Source organism: Gigantopelta aegis, chromosome 12 (genome assembly GCF_016097555.1).
Source record: "Gigantopelta aegis isolate Gae_Host chromosome 12, Gae_host_genome, whole genome shotgun sequence".
Classification (NCBI taxonomy): domain Eukaryota; kingdom Metazoa; phylum Mollusca; class Gastropoda; order Neomphalida; family Peltospiridae; genus Gigantopelta; species Gigantopelta aegis.
In genome coordinates, this window is record NC_054710.1 from 37,171,139 (window position 1) to 37,193,880 (window position 22,742).

The 22,742-nt window shown below is 36.9% G+C and overlaps 1 protein-coding gene across 1 annotated transcript in view; it reads right to left on the bottom strand.

The window, feature by feature from the left end:
- Window positions 1-4,551: 4,551 nt before the first annotated feature.
- The window catches only part of LOC121386029 (dynein axonemal-associated protein 1-like), a 30,827-nt gene continuing 12,636 nt past the window's right edge, over window positions 4,552-22,742 (bottom strand). The window contains exons 11-27 of the mRNA XM_041516824.1: window positions 22,241-22,485; window positions 20,012-21,074; window positions 18,827-19,018; window positions 17,836-17,846; window positions 17,674-17,754; window positions 15,671-15,797; window positions 15,161-15,340; window positions 14,089-14,356; window positions 13,422-13,656; window positions 12,184-12,379; window positions 11,257-11,351; window positions 10,752-10,863; window positions 9,486-9,606; window positions 8,148-8,238; window positions 7,659-7,744; window positions 6,535-6,604; window positions 4,552-5,543 (exon numbers count right to left, since the gene is read on the bottom strand). Of these exons, the coding sequence (XP_041372758.1) occupies window positions 5,472-5,543; window positions 6,535-6,604; window positions 7,659-7,744; window positions 8,148-8,238; window positions 9,486-9,606; window positions 10,752-10,863; window positions 11,257-11,351; window positions 12,184-12,379; window positions 13,422-13,656; window positions 14,089-14,356; window positions 15,161-15,340; window positions 15,671-15,797; window positions 17,674-17,754; window positions 17,836-17,846; window positions 18,827-19,018; window positions 20,012-21,074; window positions 22,241-22,485 (3,245 nt within the window). The 3' untranslated portion in view covers window positions 4,552-5,471. The remainder of the gene's footprint in view (window positions 5,544-6,534; window positions 6,605-7,658; window positions 7,745-8,147; window positions 8,239-9,485; window positions 9,607-10,751; window positions 10,864-11,256; window positions 11,352-12,183; window positions 12,380-13,421; window positions 13,657-14,088; window positions 14,357-15,160; window positions 15,341-15,670; window positions 15,798-17,673; window positions 17,755-17,835; window positions 17,847-18,826; window positions 19,019-20,011; window positions 21,075-22,240; window positions 22,486-22,742) is intronic.

Sequence of the window (22,742 nt, forward strand, 5' to 3'; positions counted from 1 at the left end):
AGAACAAAAAATATATAAAATATATTACTATAGGAATGTATCATGTCAAACATATCACAAAACACTGTAACATATGTTGTTGTTTTTTCACATAATACTGCTAAATATTATTACATTATAATGCTGTGCACATAAAAAAATATTGACACAAGTTTAATATATACACATATGATATATACACATAAGCATAAATTATATATTCTTATTTTGTCAAAATTATACAACCAGATGAAGATAAAAAATATAACAAATCTTACAATGTGAAAATATTCAAGAATTAGGAATGATTCAGTTTTCTGGCATTAGGAATAATGTTGCACAATTAATACTTTTTGGTTTTATCACAGAAATTGAACTTTTTATTAGTGTTGTTAATCTGTTGTTCCCCACATTGCTAAATGTAAATTAAGGTTGAATTTAGTAAACATATTTCAATATTAATTGCCAAAACATTACATCCCACCTGCTACCTCTTCATACTAAGTAGGAATACAAATGGGGCATTCAACAATTACAAAATCTACATATTTATGTAAAGCCTGTCAGAGACACGCACCTCATTTCATGATACCCCCCCCCCCCACCCCCCCCCCCCCCCCCCCCCAAGCATAATGTAATTGTTGAATGCCCCCAAATGCTGTATGACATTTTTGTTAAAGTAGTCCGAGTTAATGGTAAGAATTCATGCTCAAAACAAATAAAATTCAACATTGAAATTACTTTAATCTGTTTAGCTAGAAATTTAGCTATATCTGTAATGAGCAAAACACAAGTTAGTTGTACCAGACAACAATTTTAAACACCAATTTAAATAAAGTGATACACTGAACATATAGAACAATTTAATATTTACATTCCTATTTACATATTGGAATGAATGAATGATTGAATAAATCTTTAATGACATCCCAGTATGGAAAAAAAATAAATAATAATCTTTGGCTCACCGAAAACAATGCTCTCTAGACCTTCAGACTTCTAACACATAGCCATTTTTCATTCACACAATATATTCAGGACATCATATTAAATGAAGGTAGAATGGGTTATGCAAATTGAAACATCTTAACTGTAATTTTTTTTACACGACCCATAAATGATTAACGCATACTTTAAATTTTCCACACTTGTACAGCTTTAGCTTCTAGACTAAAATGTTTATTGATGTCATACACAAGTAATTTTTATGACATTGCCTCAAATTCTTAATAGTTTCGAGCCTAAACTTCAAAACCATTATGAGTGTAACAGACATATGAAACTAACCTCATCTTATTATAAGACTCAGTAGTTTGTTATGAGCGTTTGATCCAATTTACATATCGATACTGACAACAATTATAGACTGGCATATCGGCATTGGTTACAGATTCACCCAATACATTAATGTTATAAATATGCAGAAAAACAGGACCCACAAAAACAAAGACGGCCTTTAGTAAATCTGCACCAAACATACAAATAAAAACCAACCCATTACAGCAATATACATTGACAGTGAAACCTCTAAAAACTGGATCCTCTGTAAACCGGAATTCCTCCAAAATCAGACATTTTTCACAGTCCTTTCTTAAAAATCAGTACAGAACTTAACCTCTCAAAACCGGATACCTCTTAAAGCTGGACATTTTACTTGGTCAACGAGGGTGTCCGGTTTAGAGGGGTTTCACTGTATACTGAATATGATTATTATGTGAACTGGCAGGTTTAAAACCAAACAATAATTTTGCAGAATTAAATGTCTCGCGAACCATAAACTTATTCAATGTTGCCGACAATTACATCCATAGATATTCATCTCAATGTATGCTAAACCAAAAATATTAAACTTACAAAAGAAAACAAATAATTACAAAATATTTATTTTATGTTTGTTTTATTTAGCTTGTGTTGTTTTATATTTTGTTCACTTATAGCCAGTCTGTTTTTAACTTCATTTCATTTGTGTTTTATTCCCCTGAGGAAGTTTAAAGTTTTTAAACGAAACGTTGGGATTTTTAGATAGTTTTAAAGACAATTTTATTATATATTTTAAAATATTTAATTAAAATTGTAATTTTTTTTGTAATTTTTCATTGTTATCCTTATCCATAGATTCAACTACAAACCAAGTTTCAGAGTTGTAGGACTTATAGTTAGTGAGAAACAGAACTAAACATGAAACTTTTAACAATGAACTAAACAAAATTAAAGGACACTTTCGTCACAGCCGCCACCGGGAAAGTAATATCTATACCTTGCCTTTTTACTTCGTAAAGTTGAGACACAAATGTATACGTGGTATGAACACAATATTTTGATGTGTAGAGGCACGGGTGAATTGACCCAGGATATTATAATAATATGATGTTTCATATTTTCACCTTGCTTTACCAATGTTCAAAATAAGCACTTGTCCATTTGTCCTGACAAGTGAAAATCTGCTCTGACTAACAAAATGTACCTTGGTGGTTGTCAAGTGGACAAGTGAAAATCTGCTCTGACAAACAAAATGTACCTTGGTGGTTGTCAAGTGGACAAGTGTGTTCAAAGAAGTTTCATTTTGAACAATGAAAAACATTGTCCTTGTACTTGAATAAAACAAACCACTTATTTGGACAAATAAAAATACTGTTGGACAAGTAGATTTTTAGATGTGGACTAGTGCAAATTTCTCCTTGTCAACTAAAAATACAATAGAAACTACAAAATACAATATTATAGAGGAATGGGACATTTACCAACATTTCTGGCAGCAAGCTACACCTCATTAACAGTTCCCATCTCTCATATTTAGTCTTCATATTCAAGTCAGCAAAAACCCTAGTCACAAAATGTTATATTTGTCCATGAATAGTACCTTAAATTTTGAGATGAAGGAACACAAATTTAAAATACACCTGTGACATCACAGTATTGTCTCAACGCTCCATTATTTTTCAGTAATAAGAGATGAAACCCTACTTAATTAACCCACCAAAATCACTAGTGTTAAACTCCATACTAACATATATTGGCATAAAGTTATTATTTAGTGGTGTATTTTAAGTAGGGGAATATCCTCGTAACTCTCTGTTCCTGAAAAATAATGTGATTCAGAGATTCCCCTATACATAACTCATTATAAAGCAATTTCAGAACCAGCTATTTTATAATGCCCCTACCATAATGCCCTACAATCTAAAGGCTTGTCAGTCCCTTATGTATGAACACATATTTATTGTCTACAGAATAGTTTTTTTTCAAATTTATTCTATAACTTTAGTTCAACTCACTGAACATCTGTCTGTCTGTCTGTCTGTCCTCATGCATTATGTGTGTTGGCAGAAATTCAACCATTTGCAGATTATTATATAATCTTGTATAAATGTTTTGATTAACAAAAAATAAATGTTCAAGATTTTTTAATGAACATTACTATTCCCCTACTGGTCCAACTGGAGGGGGCTGTAGGTTTTGTCTCATCCTTCTGTCCGTCCGTCCGTCTGTCTGTCCATCTGTCCTGCCTCCAGACTTTTATTTTCTGTTCCGGGTCATGCCCCTGGCTACCCAGAGACAGGATCCGGGACAGACATGCTCGAAACCTTAGTGGTATATGGCAGAGGCAGATCTAAGGGGGGGGGGGGGGGGGCCCTAAGTTTTGCGACAGTTATAATTTTATTATATATTAAATTTTTTACGATCCCCCTCCAAACCTCCCCCAAAGTTTCCTTGGCATTCCATCTCATGTCACTGCCTCCCCCCCACCCCCACCCCCCAAATGGATTTTCTGGATGCACCACTATATGGGCATGTAAAAATAAGTCGAAGTCGACACTTTTGTTTCATAATACCTCAAGATACTGAGATGACATTTTGTGTATATTTGTTGTTGGGCCCAGTAGATGATGTGTATTGCTTTAGCAGTACTCTCAGAATGCTTGTTACGTAATAAAACAACTGTTGATCATGTTCTGGGCAATATTATGAGGTTTTATGAACCAAAAACAACAAACACTGACTTCATGGACGGTCAATAATAAATAAGAATTTGTTCTCTCCTGTAAATTGAAGATTAAGGTGACAAAATGGCCAGAATACTGTAGTTATTAATGGTATACACACCATAAACACAAATAAACCACACATCTTAAAATGGATGTATTACACTAAATCAATTAACACAAAACACATTTGTTGCAAATTTAAATAAATTAACAACAATAATGTAAATATAAAAAACACACACAAATAGTCAATGGTAAATAACATTCAAAACCTGCTTGTTTGATTTAAACAATTAAACATCATAAACTGAAGCATCTCGTAAACTCGGATTAAATTGACAGACCTTAGTTGTACAATCCAATTTAAAATGTCCAACAAAACTCAGGTTTGTCAATGGAGGTGTGTGTGTGTGTGTGTGTGTGTGCATGTGTGTGTGTGTGTCTGTCCGTGTGTGTGCGTGTCTCTGTGTGTGTGTGCCTGTGTGTGTGTTGTGTGTGCCTGTGTGTGTGTTGTGTGTCTCTGTGTGTTCTGTGTGTGTTGTGTGTGTGTGTTGTGTGTGTGTGTGCCTGTGTGTGTGCCTGTGTGTTGTGTGTGTGTGCCTGTGTATGTGTCTGTGTGTGTGTGTGTGTGTGTGTGTGTCTGTGTGTGTGTGTGCGTGCATGTGTGTTTGCTTGTGTGGAAGCCCTCTTTTCTGCAACTACAGTGTAACCCCTCTAAACCGGACACCCTTGGGACCAAGACAAATGTCTGGTTAAAAGAGGGATCCAGTTTAGAGAGGTTAAGTTCTGTCCTGGATTTTGAAAAGGAACTGTAAAACGTCCGGTTTTTGAGACAATTCCAGTTTACAGAGGGTCCAGTCTTAAGAGGTTTCATTGCATTTCTTTTTTGACAATTCTTCACCTTGAGCAATCTTAATATTGAGAAATCCTTCATTTTTGAGGGCTTACATTTTTTTGGTTCTGCTAAAAATCATATCTTATGGACTACTTATGTTTGCTGATTTGGAAAGGTATTATCACAAATTCATAACCACTATACCAAAATATTATAATACAGTCAACAATAACTCCCACAAACTATCTCCATAATGCAGCAACACATCACAGGAAATCTTTCGTACCAAATTACCATTTACAAAATATTTTTACATCATACATCACAGATAATTTTCTTGTACAATAATACACCCTTCCATATATCCATATCTTAACACTGTACACATTTCTTGTAATATGACCACTATCCTACGTCACCATGGAAACATTTCCTATACAGTAATACAGCCTTCCATATCTGAACTCCACATTTCTTGTTCGACACTTATCGAACACTTCCATGCCACGTAACAAGACCTCTCATTTAACAAACACCAGTGAAAATATTAAGATCAATACATAGCCCTGTTTATACAACAAACAGGATAGAAAAACAAAACTGAATGCCACGAAAATGGAAGTTTCCATCTATTTTGGCTGATCATGTGATCCATCCATCTGGTCACATGACTATTTTGAGACTATTTTTAGCTGACTTCCAGGCATCAGGTGATCAAAGAAGAATGAAACGAGACGATGTGACTGAAATAACAAAAGGGGAAAAACCATAATCATTATTATTATGTTTAGAAAATAGTCATTTGTTTTCAATAGGATCCCATTTTTTTTTTTTACACCCCAAGGATAAAGGCTACTCTGATTATTTTCACTTTTTTATTGACCCCACCCCCAATCCCAATATTTTTGCTTGATGTGTTGTATTTCTAAAACTATATTTTTGGTTCTTAAACAATAACACTCAATAAGACAAAGTACCACTATAAAGTGATGTCAACAGATAGAACAGAAATTTTATTATTTAAAAATACACTCTTCAAAAAGGTAGGGGAACCTGAAATATTAATGTTAATATCAACTATTAGACCGAATATACGTTTTGATCACAGACATCCTAGTAAAGAACGTTCAGGTCTGTTTATCAACATACCGAAACATATTCCATAGTTTGCACGTGCATCTGCCTCGTACACGTGCGTGGGGCGTCATTCTCGATTTTGACAATTTCCAGGAAGGTCCATTAATCACTGTGGAACATTAATTCTGTCAATCTTTTTCATTCTGTTGATCATACAGTTTTTATTGTTTAGTTTTTAGTCATTTTTACTGTTTGAATTTGCGATTTATTGATAAAAAAAACGTCAACTTTCAAATTTCACTTCTGACCCCAATCATCCTTCAAGATCTTCGATGGTCATAAAACCTACTGTAATACTGAAGTACCGGTTGTAATGTTTGCCCAATTAATTCACTATTATCATATATCCATTCCCCACAGCTAATATACCTTACAATTTTGGCAACTGTAAATTCTTATTAGAGTTCCCCTACTTTTTTGAAGAGTATATATGAACTGATTTACAGATTTCCAATACTCTTTATAACATTAATTTATTCTTGTATTTTTCTTATATCAATATGCATCAAGTGAACTTTGAATCCTGTATGTTCTGCAGTGAAATTAAAAACACAAAAAGAAGATAAAAAAGAAAAATGTTTTAAATTGAAAACCTACTTGTTGAAGTGATGAAGGTTTATAGATGTCCTCTCCACATTGCTTGAGCAAACTGTCAGCAGACACAGTCCTATAAAAAACATAAAACACATTTCACTTTCACAATTTCTGTCTGTCTGACAAACACACAGAAACATTCTGGAGAGGCGTTATATAGAGGATACTTCCCTCGTGTCTTGTGATATCATAATTTATCAGCACTCGTTGATAAAGGTACATGTATGAAATCTCAGGCTTGCCAAGGATTTTTATACTTTTATCAACGAGTGCTGATAAATTATGATATCACAAGACACGAGGGGGGTATTCTTTTTATCATCCATTATCATTCTTTTCATTTGTGACAGTTGTAAACAATGTCAGTAAGGTGAGTTGCATGTCAGCAGTAGACATGTTAAGTAGCAGAACGGCACTGGTGTGACATCACTAATGGTAGGTTTAGCGCTGAAACAAAAACAATGACGTAACAAAACATTGTCTTGTGATTAAAATTTGACCCATCAAGATTATAAGAAGCGATATCTCCTGCGGAGATATCACAAATTATAGTGCCAGGGATATCTCCTACAAAAGACATTACTGCGTGATAAATAATCTTATGGCCTGTCCACTTCATTAATGAAATGTTTTTTTGTTAAAATCAAAAGCTGCTGTGTTCATGCATGTGCATGGATGCATGGATGGGATGACTGAATGAATGGAGGGATGTTCAGATGAATGTTTGCATGGACTGTTGGATGGATGGGAGGATGGGTGGATGGATGGATGGATAGGTGGATGGATGGATGGATGGATGGATGGATGGAAGGATCAATGGATAAATGGTTTGATGAATATGTTGGTGGATGGGTGGATGGATGGATGAATAGGTGTGTAGATGGATGGATGGATGGAGTGATGGATGGATGGATAAATGGATGGAAGGAAATGGACAGACAGACAAACAAATGAATGAAGGACTGTGTACTTGACTAAATGTCAAAATGTGGTGAGCTGATTATATAAACTACAAAAAAATTAAATCTGATGATTTAAATGAACAATCCTAAATATGAACAAACTGAAAATAAAAATCAGAACCACTTTATTAAGCCCTAAATTATCAGTAATTGTCTACTACTCACCCTCTAAGAATGGTGTCGAAGGCGAGTACAGCGTTGTCTCTCTCTAGAACAAGAACAACACTCGGTCCTGACAGCAACAAGGGAACCTGCATTCAACATTAAAATATCACTTGATATATTACTATAGTCCTTCCCACAGGGAACACGGTTTTCTTACTATGGTGTTTACTACAAGTTATTTTTTTCTGTGCTGATTGTTTTACAAATTGCACACCAAAATATTCGGGGGTGGGGGGGGGGGGGTATTTTCAAAACACTTTTCTTTCTTCTTACATGAAATCAAAATGAAATAATTTACAAAAAAACATTGTTCACCTACTTAAAGTTGCTCACATGTTTTGAGTATATTTTTCCAGATAATACTGAAACACATTATGTATGAAGTGTGGCACGTCACCTGTTTAAAGTTGCTCACATGTGATTATGTTTTATGGATATTTTCCCTGATAAGACTGAAAGCCCACACTATGTAATTAGTTTGCCAGTCACCTGTCTGAAGTTGCCCACGTCCATGATGTGTAGGAACTGCTCGGCCTGAGGCCTGGTAAACCACACCATTCTCGCAGCATACAGCTCAAAACTGAAACAAAACAATATTTGTATAATGACACCTCAGAACATGATTAAATTACAGGTAATATATTGGTGATATAATGACAGAGAGAGCAGATGATTAAATTACAGGTAATATATTGGTGATATTTTGGAGAGAGAGAGAGAGAGAGAGAGAGAGCGAGAGAGAGAGAAAGAGAGAGAGAGAGAGAGAGAGAAAGAGAAAGAGAGAGAGAAAGAAATAGAGATAGACAGATAGAAAGAGAGAGAGAGAAACAGGGAGACACACACATGCAGAGATAGAGAAAGACAGAGTGAGGGAAGGAAAGAGAGGGAAGAGAGATAGAAAAAGAGAGAGGGGAAGAGAGATAAAGAGGGAGGGAGGGAAAGAGAGGGAGTGAGAGGGGAGAGATTATAGAGAAAGACGGAGATTGAGAGAGATAGAAAGAGATAGAGATAGAGAGATAGAAAGAGAGAGAGAAACAGGGAGAGACACACAGGCAGAGATAGAGAAAGATACAGAGAGAGGGAGGAAAAGAGAGGGGAGAGAGATAGAAAAGAAAGAGAGAAGAAAGACAGAGATGGAGGGAGGGAAAAAGAGGGAGTGAGAGTGGAGAGAGGATGGGGAGAGATAGAGATTGAGAGATATACAGACAGAAATAGAAAGAGATAGAGAAATAGAGACTGACAGAGAGAGAGAGAGAGAGAGAGAGAGAGAGAGAGAGAGAGAGAGAGAGAGAGAGAGAGAGAGAGAGAGAGGGGGGGGGAGAGAGCGAGACAGAGAGAGAAAGAGAGAGAAAGACGGAGAAAGAGGAACAGAGAAACAAAGGGGAAAGGAACAGAATATTTGTTTAATGACATCTCAACACATTTTAATTTTTTTTAGTGTGTAACATAAGGTCATTTGAGAAGGAACGAGAGGAAACCTGCTGCCACATAGGCTACTCCTATTGATAAAGCAGCAAACACATTTGATAGCTAAGACATAAAAGTAACACTGCTATTAATACGTGCACATTCTGGCATAACTTTAACAGACATCTCAAACCGTTTTCCTTTCCTCAATTTGTTGTGAACAGGAGGTTATTATATTAAGTCGGTTTCACCCATAAAATTGAACTTTTAAATAGCTTTATATCTAAATATTTTACATCCCATAGTTGATGATTAATTAATCAATGTGCTCTAGTGGTGTTGTTGAAGAAAATAAACTTCAACTTCGTACATGGCAAAAGTAAGACTACATGTCAGATGTACATCTAAACGAGTTCTCACCCATGACTGAGTAACATATCGAGTACGTCCGCACATCCCGGCCGGCCGTCTCGCGATCCACCCGACATCATTGATGGTGACAACACCAGACACGTCGTCTGCAGTAGCAACTCATGCACATCTGTAAATCAGCATCAGAGAAGAAAGAAAGAAAAGAATGTTTTATTTAACGAAAACACTCAATATTATTTAATTATTATCCTATGGCATTGGACATACATGTATGCCTAAAGACCACACAGATAATGAGATTGGAAATCTGTTACTGTCACATACTGAGCTACTCCTTTTGGTTAGCAACAAGGCATCCTTTATATGCACCATCCGACTGACAGGATAATATATACCATGGTCTTTGTTACACCAATTGTGGAGTAATGGATGGAGAAGAGTTAAACATCAATACATCAGTTACAACAATTACTATGTCATATATTGTATGAAAATCACAAATTGGGACAAGTCAAAGATGTTTACAGTCATTGAAATACTGCTGTTTCGACACATGTTTTTGCCAGTCAAATTCACCATGGGCCGGGAGATTTTTCTTGCCTACCGAGCCATATGTACATCAAAATATTGATAAAATTGATTCCACCACAGATGTAAATGATTATAAATCATAAGTTAAATTTTTTTTTCTTTTTCTTTCTGTATATTATACATATATACTGATGGAAAGAAATAATTGAACACATAAATTTAATTCACTACTAGCGTAGTAATGTCTGTATTTCATACCAAGTTGTAATGTGGGATTGAATGTCTGTAGTGTTGAATGTGCTGCCTATATGTTCCCAGTCAATTTCTGACAATATGAAATGATTTTTAATGCAGTCATTATTTCTTGTTGCTATCTGTGTGATCCTTTATTTCTTTCCATCAGTATAATCATGTTTGTTTCGGCAGGTTTTGATTCGGCCTGGCAGAATTTGTAGCTTACCAGACAAAATGACTGAGAGGAGTTTCAGCCAATTTCAACCCTTGTTTTAATACTTCAGTTTCAACAACTGTAATACTATATACTGTACGAAAATCCCAAATTGAGTCAAGTTACACATGTTCAATACTTCACTTAATGTTGGTATTAATTAATGAAAAGTTCATCATATACCAAAACACTGAAAGCAATTGTGATGTGACGATTTTATAGCTGTCTGAATGAAGTAATTGTTTGTATGCTTCAATCAGAGAGGTGGTCAAGTATGTCAGACAGTTCTGTCCAAGATAAAACTAAAGACTTAATGAGAGTATACAATAAAATACCTTGTGTTGAGTTGTCTGTGCTGTCTGATGTGTGAGGTTTGTGGTGGAGTTCTATGCCTCGGTTCTTATAAAACATCACGTCAATCTGACTGTCAACAGCAGGACAGGTAATCTGAAAAGCAACAACTGACAGATAGAAGAACAAAATGGATATGTGTTTGCCTGCTGGAGATAAGACAGCACAGGGTGAAAAATTAGGACCTCTGAGATGGATTTCAGGCCAATAGGGAATTAACACACAACAGAATCATGAGCTAACCAGCACATGAGATAATCATACATGTATCTTTCTCTTCAAATTTAAAACATAAATGAAAATTAAACAGTGAAATGACTCTAAATATAGTCCTATGGTTATAATATCCATCTCAAGTTTTATAATGTCAAATTATTTTTAAACCTGTAAACACCGACCAACTTTCAGTACATTGTACAAAATTCAGAGGCCATATTAAATATTCCCAAATTTAAAAATACTTTTTCTGGTCTAAAGGTTGATACTCACTCCTTCCAATTCCAATGTTTCAGTTTTCTGGCAGCAGAGGCCATCGGGGAAAAACAATTTTTGTTCATAAATAGCTTTCTTGTAGTTTGCAGAACCTACAAGATACAGAATCATTTACCGACACAATTCAAAGTGAGTCTTCTTAAAGACAACAAAACACTGCCTGAAAATGTACTAACTTAATTTGTTACTTTAACCCAAGCACCTTAGGTGAACTCTGAATCCTAAACCCACAAATATATGGAGGATAATAAACAAATTACAATCATATTATTTCACAAGGGATATAACCTTAATAATAACTGGTACTGAATTTATTACAGATATTCTAATTATTATCATGACCATTTTACCTCTAAAAAATATTTTTCTTCAAATGATGTAAATCACTTTACACTATTCTAAATATTGTTATAACTTTCTATTTTTTCAATTTCATAAATAATTTTAAAACCCTCCCAACAAATTCTATTTATTCTGTTAAAAAGATCTCTAACAAACTGTATTATGTATCAGTTAACGATGGAAACAAAGATGTACAGTAGAAAGGTCAACTTTTTTTTAATACTTGACATCATATTTAGTACCGACAAAGTCATAGACCTATAAGCACTAAATAGTCTAATAATACCAATGCACATTATATTCTTAAGAGAGCAAATATAAAAAGTATTTTCCCTGTTACGAGTGACCGCTGGTGTAATACCACTGGGTTACACTGGCCCAATATTACCAAAGTATAATGCAATAATACAATGATATCAATGAATGTTATATTCTTAAGAGAGTAAACATGAAAAGTATTTGCCCTGTTACAAGTGACCCCTGGTGTAATACAATGATACCAATGCACATTATATTCTTAAGAGAGCAAATATAAAAAATATTTTTCCTGTTAAAGTGACCGCTGGTGTAATACCCACTTACTATGAAGCCCGTTGGCGACAGTGTCTGTCCCGAAGACTCCGCGCCACAAGAACTGACTGTGTCGTCTGGCACTCTGCGGGTCGGTCGGTCCAAGGAGATCCACCAGTTTCTTGACGGCGTTCTCGCGCTGCAGACACAGACACAGGCTCACACTCAACGTCAAGTGAGTCATGTGCTGCTCACACAACTCCACATCCTGTTGAAAACACAGAGAAATTATTTTGTCATATTCCATCACGTCTTTTGAACAGTGGCTACTGTGGTTAATTACTATATTTCGTCACAGCATGAGAGAGAAAAAACACTCACATCCAATATTGTGTGGATTAGAAGCAAAGGGATCTTGACAATACAGATACAGAACTACATTCCTGTTGTTTTCCGATACTGTTTATTGCACAAGTTTATGGTGTGCAAGTATATTTTACACCAGAGCATTTTGCAGTCAAGTAGTTTAAATCTTGTGCACTATAAATGAAGGAAGGAAGAAGGAAATGTTTTATTTAACGACGCACTCAACACATTTTATTGACAGTTATATGGCATCAGACATATGGTTAAGGACCACACAGATATTGAGGGAGGAAACCTGCTGTCGCCACTTCATGGGCTACTCTTTTCGATTAGCAGCAGGGAATCTTTTATATGCACCATCCCACAGACAGGATAGTACATACCACAGCCTTGTTACACCAGTTGTTACACGAGAAATAGCCCAATGGGTCCAGCAATAGGGATCGATCCTAGACCACTGAACGCTTTACCACTGGGTTACGTCCCACCCCACTATAAATGAATGCAATAAATATCATGAGGGAAAATAACTGGTTTGTGGTTCTGTATTTATTATATACCACCTTTCTATATTATGATTAAAAAAAGTTTAAATGAAACAACCTACTTTGTCTGAAAGTTAGTTGAATTTTGTGGAATTGACAAAACCCTGAGTATCCTGGTCTTTATTACTACAGAAAGATTAAATTGGTATATCTGTTTTGTACATTTGCAAACATGTTTTTATAATATAAATAAATGTACCACCACTATTATCATGCATAATGATATGGATCAAATCCATGTAATATACCAATACAGATCCATTTCCACATGTTTGTAAGATCAAGATCTTTCATATGCACTTTCCTCACAGTATGAAAGAAGAGCACAAAATGTGGCCATTGATATACGAGCTGTGGTAGTCGTTCACACAGTTTCGACTGTATAATACATTGATTTACCTCACTGATTTCTGGTGGTAAGAGCGATGACGCCAACGTCTCATCTAAAACCTGCAGACATAGACCCACGATTCTGAAATCTTCCTGTTTGACTTTCTTCAGTATTTTGGCGAGATGTTTGCGGACGGCCGACGGTTTGACCACCAGGGTGGACGTGAATGGCTGCGGTCCGGTTAGTATCTCCTCCAGAATGTTCTCCTCACAAGGCTCATCCAGTATTCCAGCCTTCAGGTCTCTGGGGAAAAGAAAGAATTCAATAATACATTTTTTTTTAATCCTATAATAGATAGTGTATACAATAAAATACGTAACATTATGTGATATTACATATTTTCAGAATTTTATAACTTTTCAAATTAGATGCAAATTAATCAAGTCAAGGGACTACCATTATTGACATGTAAACAAATGGACTACGAAGACACTCAAAAATTAATTTAATGTATGCATTCATACTCATAAAATGACATCATTTCAATGGCAATTTATCATTGAAGTTGTTCAGACACTGGCTCATATAATACAATTTTTTATTCCTAATACCGATGATACCGAAACACACTCTGGTAATAACATCTGTGGTCATTATCCACACAGTTACATTTTAGGTAATATGTAAAGGTGTCTGTGTGGCTAAAAATGGTGATGGAAACTTTATAGGACTCACAGAAACCCATCTTCCTTAATAAAACTGCTGTGAAGCGTTGACTCTGGCAGGTAAGGTAACAAAGGTCGTGACGAAGGGTCACAGTGCAGGTCATGAGCGGTGAAGAACAAACGAGCGTAGGTGTATGCTTCATCGACTGTCTGCGACATCAGCTTGTCTATCGGTTTGGCGAGATTCTGTTGCACGGTCTCGCTCACTCGTGTCGGAACTATGACCGACAGCCGTTTGTAGATGTTCACACCCCTCAATGCTAAAACCAACACCGGTTCTGTAACAAAAGAAAAAAAAATTACTTAAAGGTTTTATCAGCGGCTAACAGGCATTTCACATAAATATGTACAAACGCGTGTGCAGGGAATTGTGTAGGTAGGTCTACACTGTGCTGAGTGAATTTTATTTTCCCTGTTTTGTTTTTAGAGGGTAGGCTAGTCATGCTACCTAGAATACATATTGAAAAAACATCTGCTTGGAGCAGGGGGGATATAACACCCACACTAACACCTCGATACAAAAAATAAGTCAAGACAATGTAAGAAAACCTTTTGAAATACATGCCTGAAAAATGTTGATAGCCAATGTGAAGAGAGTATAAATCATACAAATTAAATATAATTACAAATTTTCATCTTATATTCAAGTGACTTGATTGTAAGTGGACATTGTCATTAAAAAACAAATGTTATCCTGAATGTCACTACAGAAAATGGATCATGATAAGGATAAAACAAACAGATTTATATGTATTTCAAACTACATTAGTTGTGCTGCTTGTAATTATAAGAAATGTTGTTTATATTTGGCAAATTTTTCAATGTATAACAGTCATAATACCATAACTGTTATACATCAACATATTTTCTAATAATGAAATACAAGATAAATGTTTCTAATGGATTTGGAGTGTTAATTCGTGTATATGTAATTTTTCATCTACATTTTCCCAATTAGCTAAGTTGCCATATTCACTAAAACTCATGTTAAAACTCACATTATGTAATAAATTCTTATCTGCTAACATTAACTTATATACTATCAAGTGTCGGCTGAATGCACAATTAATAAATATTCTTACCTGAAGTAAGATTCTTTATGCTTTCTTTCCAAGGAATATCTCCAACTTCAAATGGCGTCACTTCCTTCGCCTGTGATTTCTTCAGTGCTGGAAGCCACTTCAAACCAAGCAACTCAATCCCATCGTCGAAAGGGGAGATAACTGGAGTTTTACTATGTGGCACCAGTTTCAAGATTTTTCCTGTTTAAAACAAAAAATCTTGATGAAATGTATAGTGTAATCAGTAAATACATTTTTTATAATTAAATATTGATTTCAGTTCTGGTTAAATTAACCAATTTTTTTTAAAACATCTAAATCTAACTCACAATTTAATCATTTAAATTTGTTTAACCACTGATCAATTTAAAACAAATACTCAAACTTCTGACACCAAACATCGGAAATATTTCTGTAATGTTTCACCATTTCAACATCAACTTAGTCAGCTGATGAAAACTATAATGTTTGCACTGTTAACAGCGACTGGTTCTCTTTAATTCGCGAGGAATTTACAGACGAGAATCTCACCAATAAAGAGGCCACAAGACTTGAGAATGTCATGACCCAGGAGCAGCAAGATGGAGACCTGTTCCAGTTCCGGGTTGGTGTGGATAGCCGGGACAAGATAGCCTCGCTGCAGTTCGTATTCAGGACACTAGAGAAACAGAAGGATTTATATTACTATTCACAAAGCTCAGAACACTTGGATATACAATAATCAGTGGTTCACCAGCAGAAACATTAAGCTTTAAAACATGCTGACTAGACTCAATTTAATTTTTTTTATAATATATATATATATAAGAATAATTTGTACTTTTTTATGAATTTATTGACGTATAACAGTCACAAATTGTATAAAATCAAATAGCATAGCAAAGCAATTTTACACTAAATTTGTGATTTGTACATTGATAAATTCAACAAAATTGATAAACAATTCTTATATTACATACAACACAACTTATTTAGTTACAAATACACATATATTAATTATTAATCACAGTGGCGTAGTGTGGATTGCCAGCGGCCAGGGCAAGGCAAGTATTGCGCCAGCTAACCAGTGGACCATTAGCAATCCCAGAGTCCCTTCCACCAGTCCAGAATTTTGCACCCAGGGCAACTGCCTTGGTGGCCCCGCCCACACTACGCTACTGATTAATCATGACCTCATTTCTAAGTTTATCAAAGGATAACATTTGGTTTTTTAGTGACATCGTCCAATTAGAATATCTAAAATAAAATAATCTGTTGTTCTTTAAAACATGCTAACAAGACTCATTGCTGGTTCCAATTTTTCAAAAAAAAAACCCAGGTCTTTAGAAAGAAAATGAAGAACATTGTGCCCTTTATATATTCATATTAAAATGTTGAAATTTTGTTTTGTTTGATGACACCACTAGAGCACATTGATTTATTAATCATTGGCTATTGGATGTCAAACATTTGGTAATTTTGACATATGGTCTTAGAGAGGAAGATCGACTTCTACATTTTTCTATTAATAGTATGGGATTTTTTATATCCCAGACAGGATAGCACATACCATGGATTTTGATATACTAGCCCAATGGGCCCACTGATAGGGATCAATGATAGACAGACAGTGAATGAGGATGAAGTGTAATAAACTACTGAACACACCTTATTGAAATCTCCACCCAGGACAGCACATACCATGGATTTTGATATACTAGCCCAATGGGCCCACTGATGGGGATCAATGATAGACAGACAGTGAATCAGCAGCACATACCATGGATTTTGATATACTAGCCCAATGATGAAGTGTAATAAACTACTGAACACACCTTATTGAAATCTCCACCCAGGACAGCACATACCATGGATTTTGTAATAAACTACTGAACACACCTTATTGAAATCTCCACCCAGGACAGCACATACCATGGATTTTGATATACTAGCCCAATGGGCCCACTGATGGGGATCAATGATAGACAGACAGTGAATGAGGATGAAGTGTAATAAACTACTGAACACACCTTATTGAAATCTCCACCCAGGACAGCACATACCATGGATTTTGATATACTAGCCCAATGGGCCCACTGATGGGGATCAATGATAGACAGACAGTGAATGAGGATGAAGTGTAATAAACTACTGAACACACCTTATTGAAATCTCCACCCAGGACAGCACATACCATGGATTTTGATATACTAGCCCAATGGGCCCACTGATGGGGATCAATGATAGGCAGACAGTGAATGAGGATGAACTGTAATAAACTACTGAACACACCTTATTGAAATCTCCACCCAGGGCAGCACATACCATGGATTTTGATATACTAGCCCAATGGGCCCACTGATGGGGATCAATGATAGACAGACAGTGAATGAGGATGAACTGTAATAAACTACTGAACACACCTTATTGAAATCTCCACCCAGGGACAGCACATACCATGGATTTTGATATACTAGCCCAATGGGCCCACTGATGGGGATCAATGATAGACAGACAGTGAATGAGGATGAACTGTAATAAACTACTGAACACACCTTATTGAAATCTCCACCCAGGGCATTGAGGAGTCCTTCTGAGAAGGTAGCTGCATGGAACATTGATCCACCCGGGAAGTACTAGCCCATAGACACAGTGAATCAGGGAAGTCACCTTATTGAAATCTCCACCCAGGGCAGCACATATGGATTTTGATATACTTGTACATCATCTGAACACAAAAACAAACACAACAATAAATTCAATGAACAGTGCATGTGACACTGCTTCAAACAAACATAATGGCACAACATTGTTGTAAAAACATCATTTTGGATGAAATAAGAATGTCACAGGGAAAAAAACAACAACCAAACAACAAAAGCAAACAAAATAAAGAACAAACATTTGGATGAAATAAGAAAAAAACCAAAAAAAAAAATTATTGTATGTACCATTGACCCCTTGGAACTTTGCTTTCTGAATCTCATCATACCCTGTAATCTGCACAGCCTAAAAATTGGATTGTAAAATGCAAAAATCTAACCCAACCCTCCACAAACATTCCTCTTGCATGCTTCATCGTGGCCCCTAACTGAACAAATACCATGTCAAAGCATCTTTTGAACGTAATACTCCACAACACCATCGCAAAATATGGTCATGCTTGTATTCTGAGCCTGAGGAAACAAATTTCTGAATAGCCCAAGTTCAAAGGCCATAACTCCGTCAAAAATGGTCAAATCCCAAAGACAGTCCAACTTCATCTGTCACTCTACATGATAAAGCTACACAAAATTTCAGCTTAATATCTTGAGGTACTTTGAAGAAAAAGTCCTGAAAACTATATGTGGGACAGATACCGGTCTCGGTGGTGTCGTGGTTAAGCCATCGGACATAAGGCTGGTAGGTACAGGGTTCTCAGCCCAGTACCGGATCCCACCCAGAGCAAGTTTTAATGACTCAATGGGCAGGTGTAACACCAATATACCCTCTTCTCTCTCACTAACTATTAACAACTAACAACTAACCCACTGTCCTGGATAGACAGCCCAGATAGCTGAGGTGTGAGCCCAGGACAGCATGCTTGAACACTAATTTGATATAGGCATGAAAATAAGTTGAAATGAATGAATGAGTGAGTGGGACAGACGGTATACATACAGAGACTAAACTTGTAGGACTGGTAAGGGACTAATAAAGTGAACTCACTGAGGACTCCCTGCAGAGTCATCTGGATCATGAAGGACTCGATGAGACTCGCCGCATTGTGTGACGAGTTCTCCTTCTGTAGGATCATCACCATCGATGGAAACAAGGCCTCCTGGTTTCTTCCCTGTTGTGGTTCAGTCGTTTCAAGTGAAACACCAGGACAGAAGGCCGACATTTCTTCGGTTCCAATACCTAGTGCAGTAGTTAAATAATATTAATTAAACAGATTCGATGATACACAGGTCAAATATGTGTACGCACTTTTAGATTAAAATTAAAGTTTGTATAAAGTTAAAGTTTGTTTTGTTTAACGGCTATTGGATCTCAAACATTTGGTAATTTTGAAATATAGTCTTAGATAGAGAAGAAACTTGCAAAATGTTTTCATTAGTAAAAAGGGATCTTTTATAGGTACCATCCCACAGACAGGACAGCACATATCATGGCCTTTGATATACCAGTCGTGGTGCACTGGCTGGAATGAGAAATAGCCCAATGGGTCCATAGACAGGGATTGATCCTAAACAGACCACACATCAAGCAAGCACTTTACCACTGGGCTACCTCCTTCCCTTAATGCTTGTTTTAACAACACAACAGAGCACGTCGGCTCAGGCAGCTAATTGTGTAGTCTTCCTTAGCAATCCGCTACATTTTCCCCCCATTAGCAGCAAGACATCTTTTATGTGCATTTTCTCACAGACATAACAGCACATACCACAAACTTTGATATGTGGTTGGAACAAACAAAAATCCAATGGGTCCGCAAAGGTGGTTCGATCTTATGACCTAAGCACATCAGGCCAATGCTCTAAATCCCACACCCTTTCAGATTACATGAAAAACAAAACTTACAGATCGTAAACAGTGTAATATTACAGGATCTAGCTCAATGGTACAGTGCTCACTTGAGCTGTTCGGGTTCAACTCCCTGAGCGTTAACTACTGAGCGTTTTTTTACTGCTTCTAGAGAAAACAACTTTGGCTTACTCAGAAGAATTATCAAATATCTGACATTCAATAGTGGATAATTACTTAATGTGCTCTAGTGGTGTTGAGTTTAAATGTCTCTATGCCATTTAATGATTGGGATGAGGATTGCATAACATTTTCAAATGTAAACCTAAAGTATTTTAAACATACTGCAGTACTTGGAAACATTTTAAACAAAGCGAAGACACTGACCCATGGATCCCGATCTTTTCTTCGTCAACTTGAGTCTTTTCACTCCTCGAATCTGGTACCCTCGCCTCTGACATGTTGCCATTAGCAACCCAATACTCCTTACTGGAACGATGGGTGACATAACTAAGAAGATGTCACTCTTCGTTGTGGCTGTCAAAGTCGCAGGAGGTCTGTGAGACGGCAGATGATCTCTGTCTCTCTCCGTATCGGCGTAAGAAACCCTCTTCCCCCGTCGGCCTTTTGGACTCCCACTGCGAAGGTTATCCTTCAATGTGTACGGCGTGCCCACATCGATGACACCACCTGGTGGAACACGACCTCCAAACCACGTACTCAGCTCTGTGTGAATCCGCGTCGGGTTCCGCGGGGTGAAGAATAAACATTCGTCTCGGGAACTTCCACCGAACTGGGCACACAGCGAATTCGGATCAGTCCTGCGAGCGAGTGCAGGATCAGATGGTCCGACGGCATCAAGCCAAATCGTGCGTGAAAATGTCCCCCGGATTGCGATCGCAAGCACCGGGCCGATGTTGTTGAGCAGGTCAATGTCACTCTCCTTCTTGGAATTGTCGACAGTTTTCACACCCAGAAGCTCGGGGGTTGGATACAACAGACGGACGCCGGCCAAATCCAAGCCTTCCTGCAACACCCGGTTTAAAATTCCCATCAGGGCTTGGGGGTCAAGGAATATCTTCTTGTAGATCAACGACATTGTGTTCTGTGTCTCGTAATTGACGTGTTGGTCGTGGGCATCAATTTCGTAATATCCGTCGTCGCTGTCGACTGTCTGCCAGTAAAACCCGACGGCCGTGTTGAAGACTTTGTGTGCCCCAGCCGGGTCGGGGTTCACGTGGATGAAGGTTGACAGTGGTTTGGTCGTGATGTTCGGCAACGGAGGTGCGTACTGGTAGGACGGAGTGCCAGAGTTGTCTTTCTTGGCCGAGGTGACCTCCATAGAAACGAGCGCCCCCAGCCAGGGACAGACGTCGTGCAGGTTGTTTGTTGAGAGATATTTCGTCAAGAGTTGCATGAACGGAGAGCTGTCCTTCACTTCATCTCTAACCTAAAGCAATGTAAACATTTATTATAACAAGATAAATAACAATGATGATAATACAGTGAAACCCCTCAAAACAGGACTCTGTAAAACAGACACTTTTCACTGTCCCTTTTTTAATATCACTTCAGAACATATCCTCTCTAAACAGGATACCCCTTATAACTGGACTTTTTACTTTGTCCAGTGGGTCTCCAGTTTAGAGGGGTTTCATTATATATACATGTGAAATTACAGTAGTAAATAATATTATACCCTTACAAAAAAATGCAGAAAACTTTACAGCATTTTGAATGGTAGGGGGTTAGGGTAAGTTTTTCTTCAATAAACGAAGACAGGACAATACCAAACTTCCGAACAGGGAACATTTTGTTCAGTATCGTGTCGCAATTTGCTACACTATTTTAAAACATTAATCTTCTGACTACTGCAGGCGAGATATCTCGTCCGACATCACACCAATCAACATACTGTACATGGTATACAGTGCATTCCCCAATTCATATTTTCAGCTGTTTTGCGACATTCGCCAGAAACTATTTAATAACAGGAAATGAAAGACAAGTTAGCTTCCTGTTTATTTAGATTTGTTTTTTTCAATGGATTATACCTTGGAATTTTAAGTTTTCGGCAAGTATTTTCACTTGACAACAATGGCGTCATGTCGCGGTAATTTTCAGGGATCGATAGCTGATTGTGACAGCTAATTTGATCGTTTTACCAACAATGAAAAATCACCAAATATTGGGATATGAATCATAGTTAATTTTATTTTTTTAAATCTGGTCAGAAAACCAATGTTACTAGGAATAATGGACATAAATACTGGACAGCTGGCCACAAATGCATGTAAGTAAATGCGACTTACGAAATAAGTCTTCTTACGGATTCAAATATGAACTTTATTTTATGTATTTATAAACCATTTAAGTGTATATATGTGAGTATTAATTATAAACCTGTACCCACTAAACGTGTTTTTTGTCAAAAATTAATCCAGTAGTCTAAAGGTTAAACAGCAGTTGCTAATCAATTTTCAACCGCTAATCATGATTTTGAAAACAAAATATTCCCCCGCCAAATTCTAACAATATTCAAACAAGATTCTATTCCCCTCAATATATGAAAGTATTTTCAACAAAAGATAGGTGATCTAGCACATTATTTCCTACCTTAGATTTCTTCACTTTAACTGGCACAAACTTGGCGTCGAACTGTTCCGCAGGAGTCACGGCCACCGCGAGACACAGCTGCTCTTCCAGCCACATCTGCTGAAGGCCAATCACGTGGAACGGCGGGAAATGCATCACTTCCTCCACCGGCTTCACCCCCGAGTCCTGGAGGAAATCAAAGTTGTTTGGAACAAGGGAGAGCAGCCAGGTGAGGAGACTCGTGTAGCTGGCAGAAAGTCCACATCCTGAAGAAAAAAAACCCATTAACATGTTTAAAACTGTGGTCAACTTGTTTGTTTAACTTTTTATATGTTAACTATGCAGACTATGATGAAGAAATGTTTTATCATGTACTCTTTTCCTACCTGATCTCTCAACTTAAGTGTATTCTCCCCAACTCACTAGCAATGAACTGGTCCAAATATCCCAACAGCCAATGAAATGGTAAGAATCTTTGTTTGTATCAGGGGTACCTGCATCCAGTCAGGTATACAGCCATGGG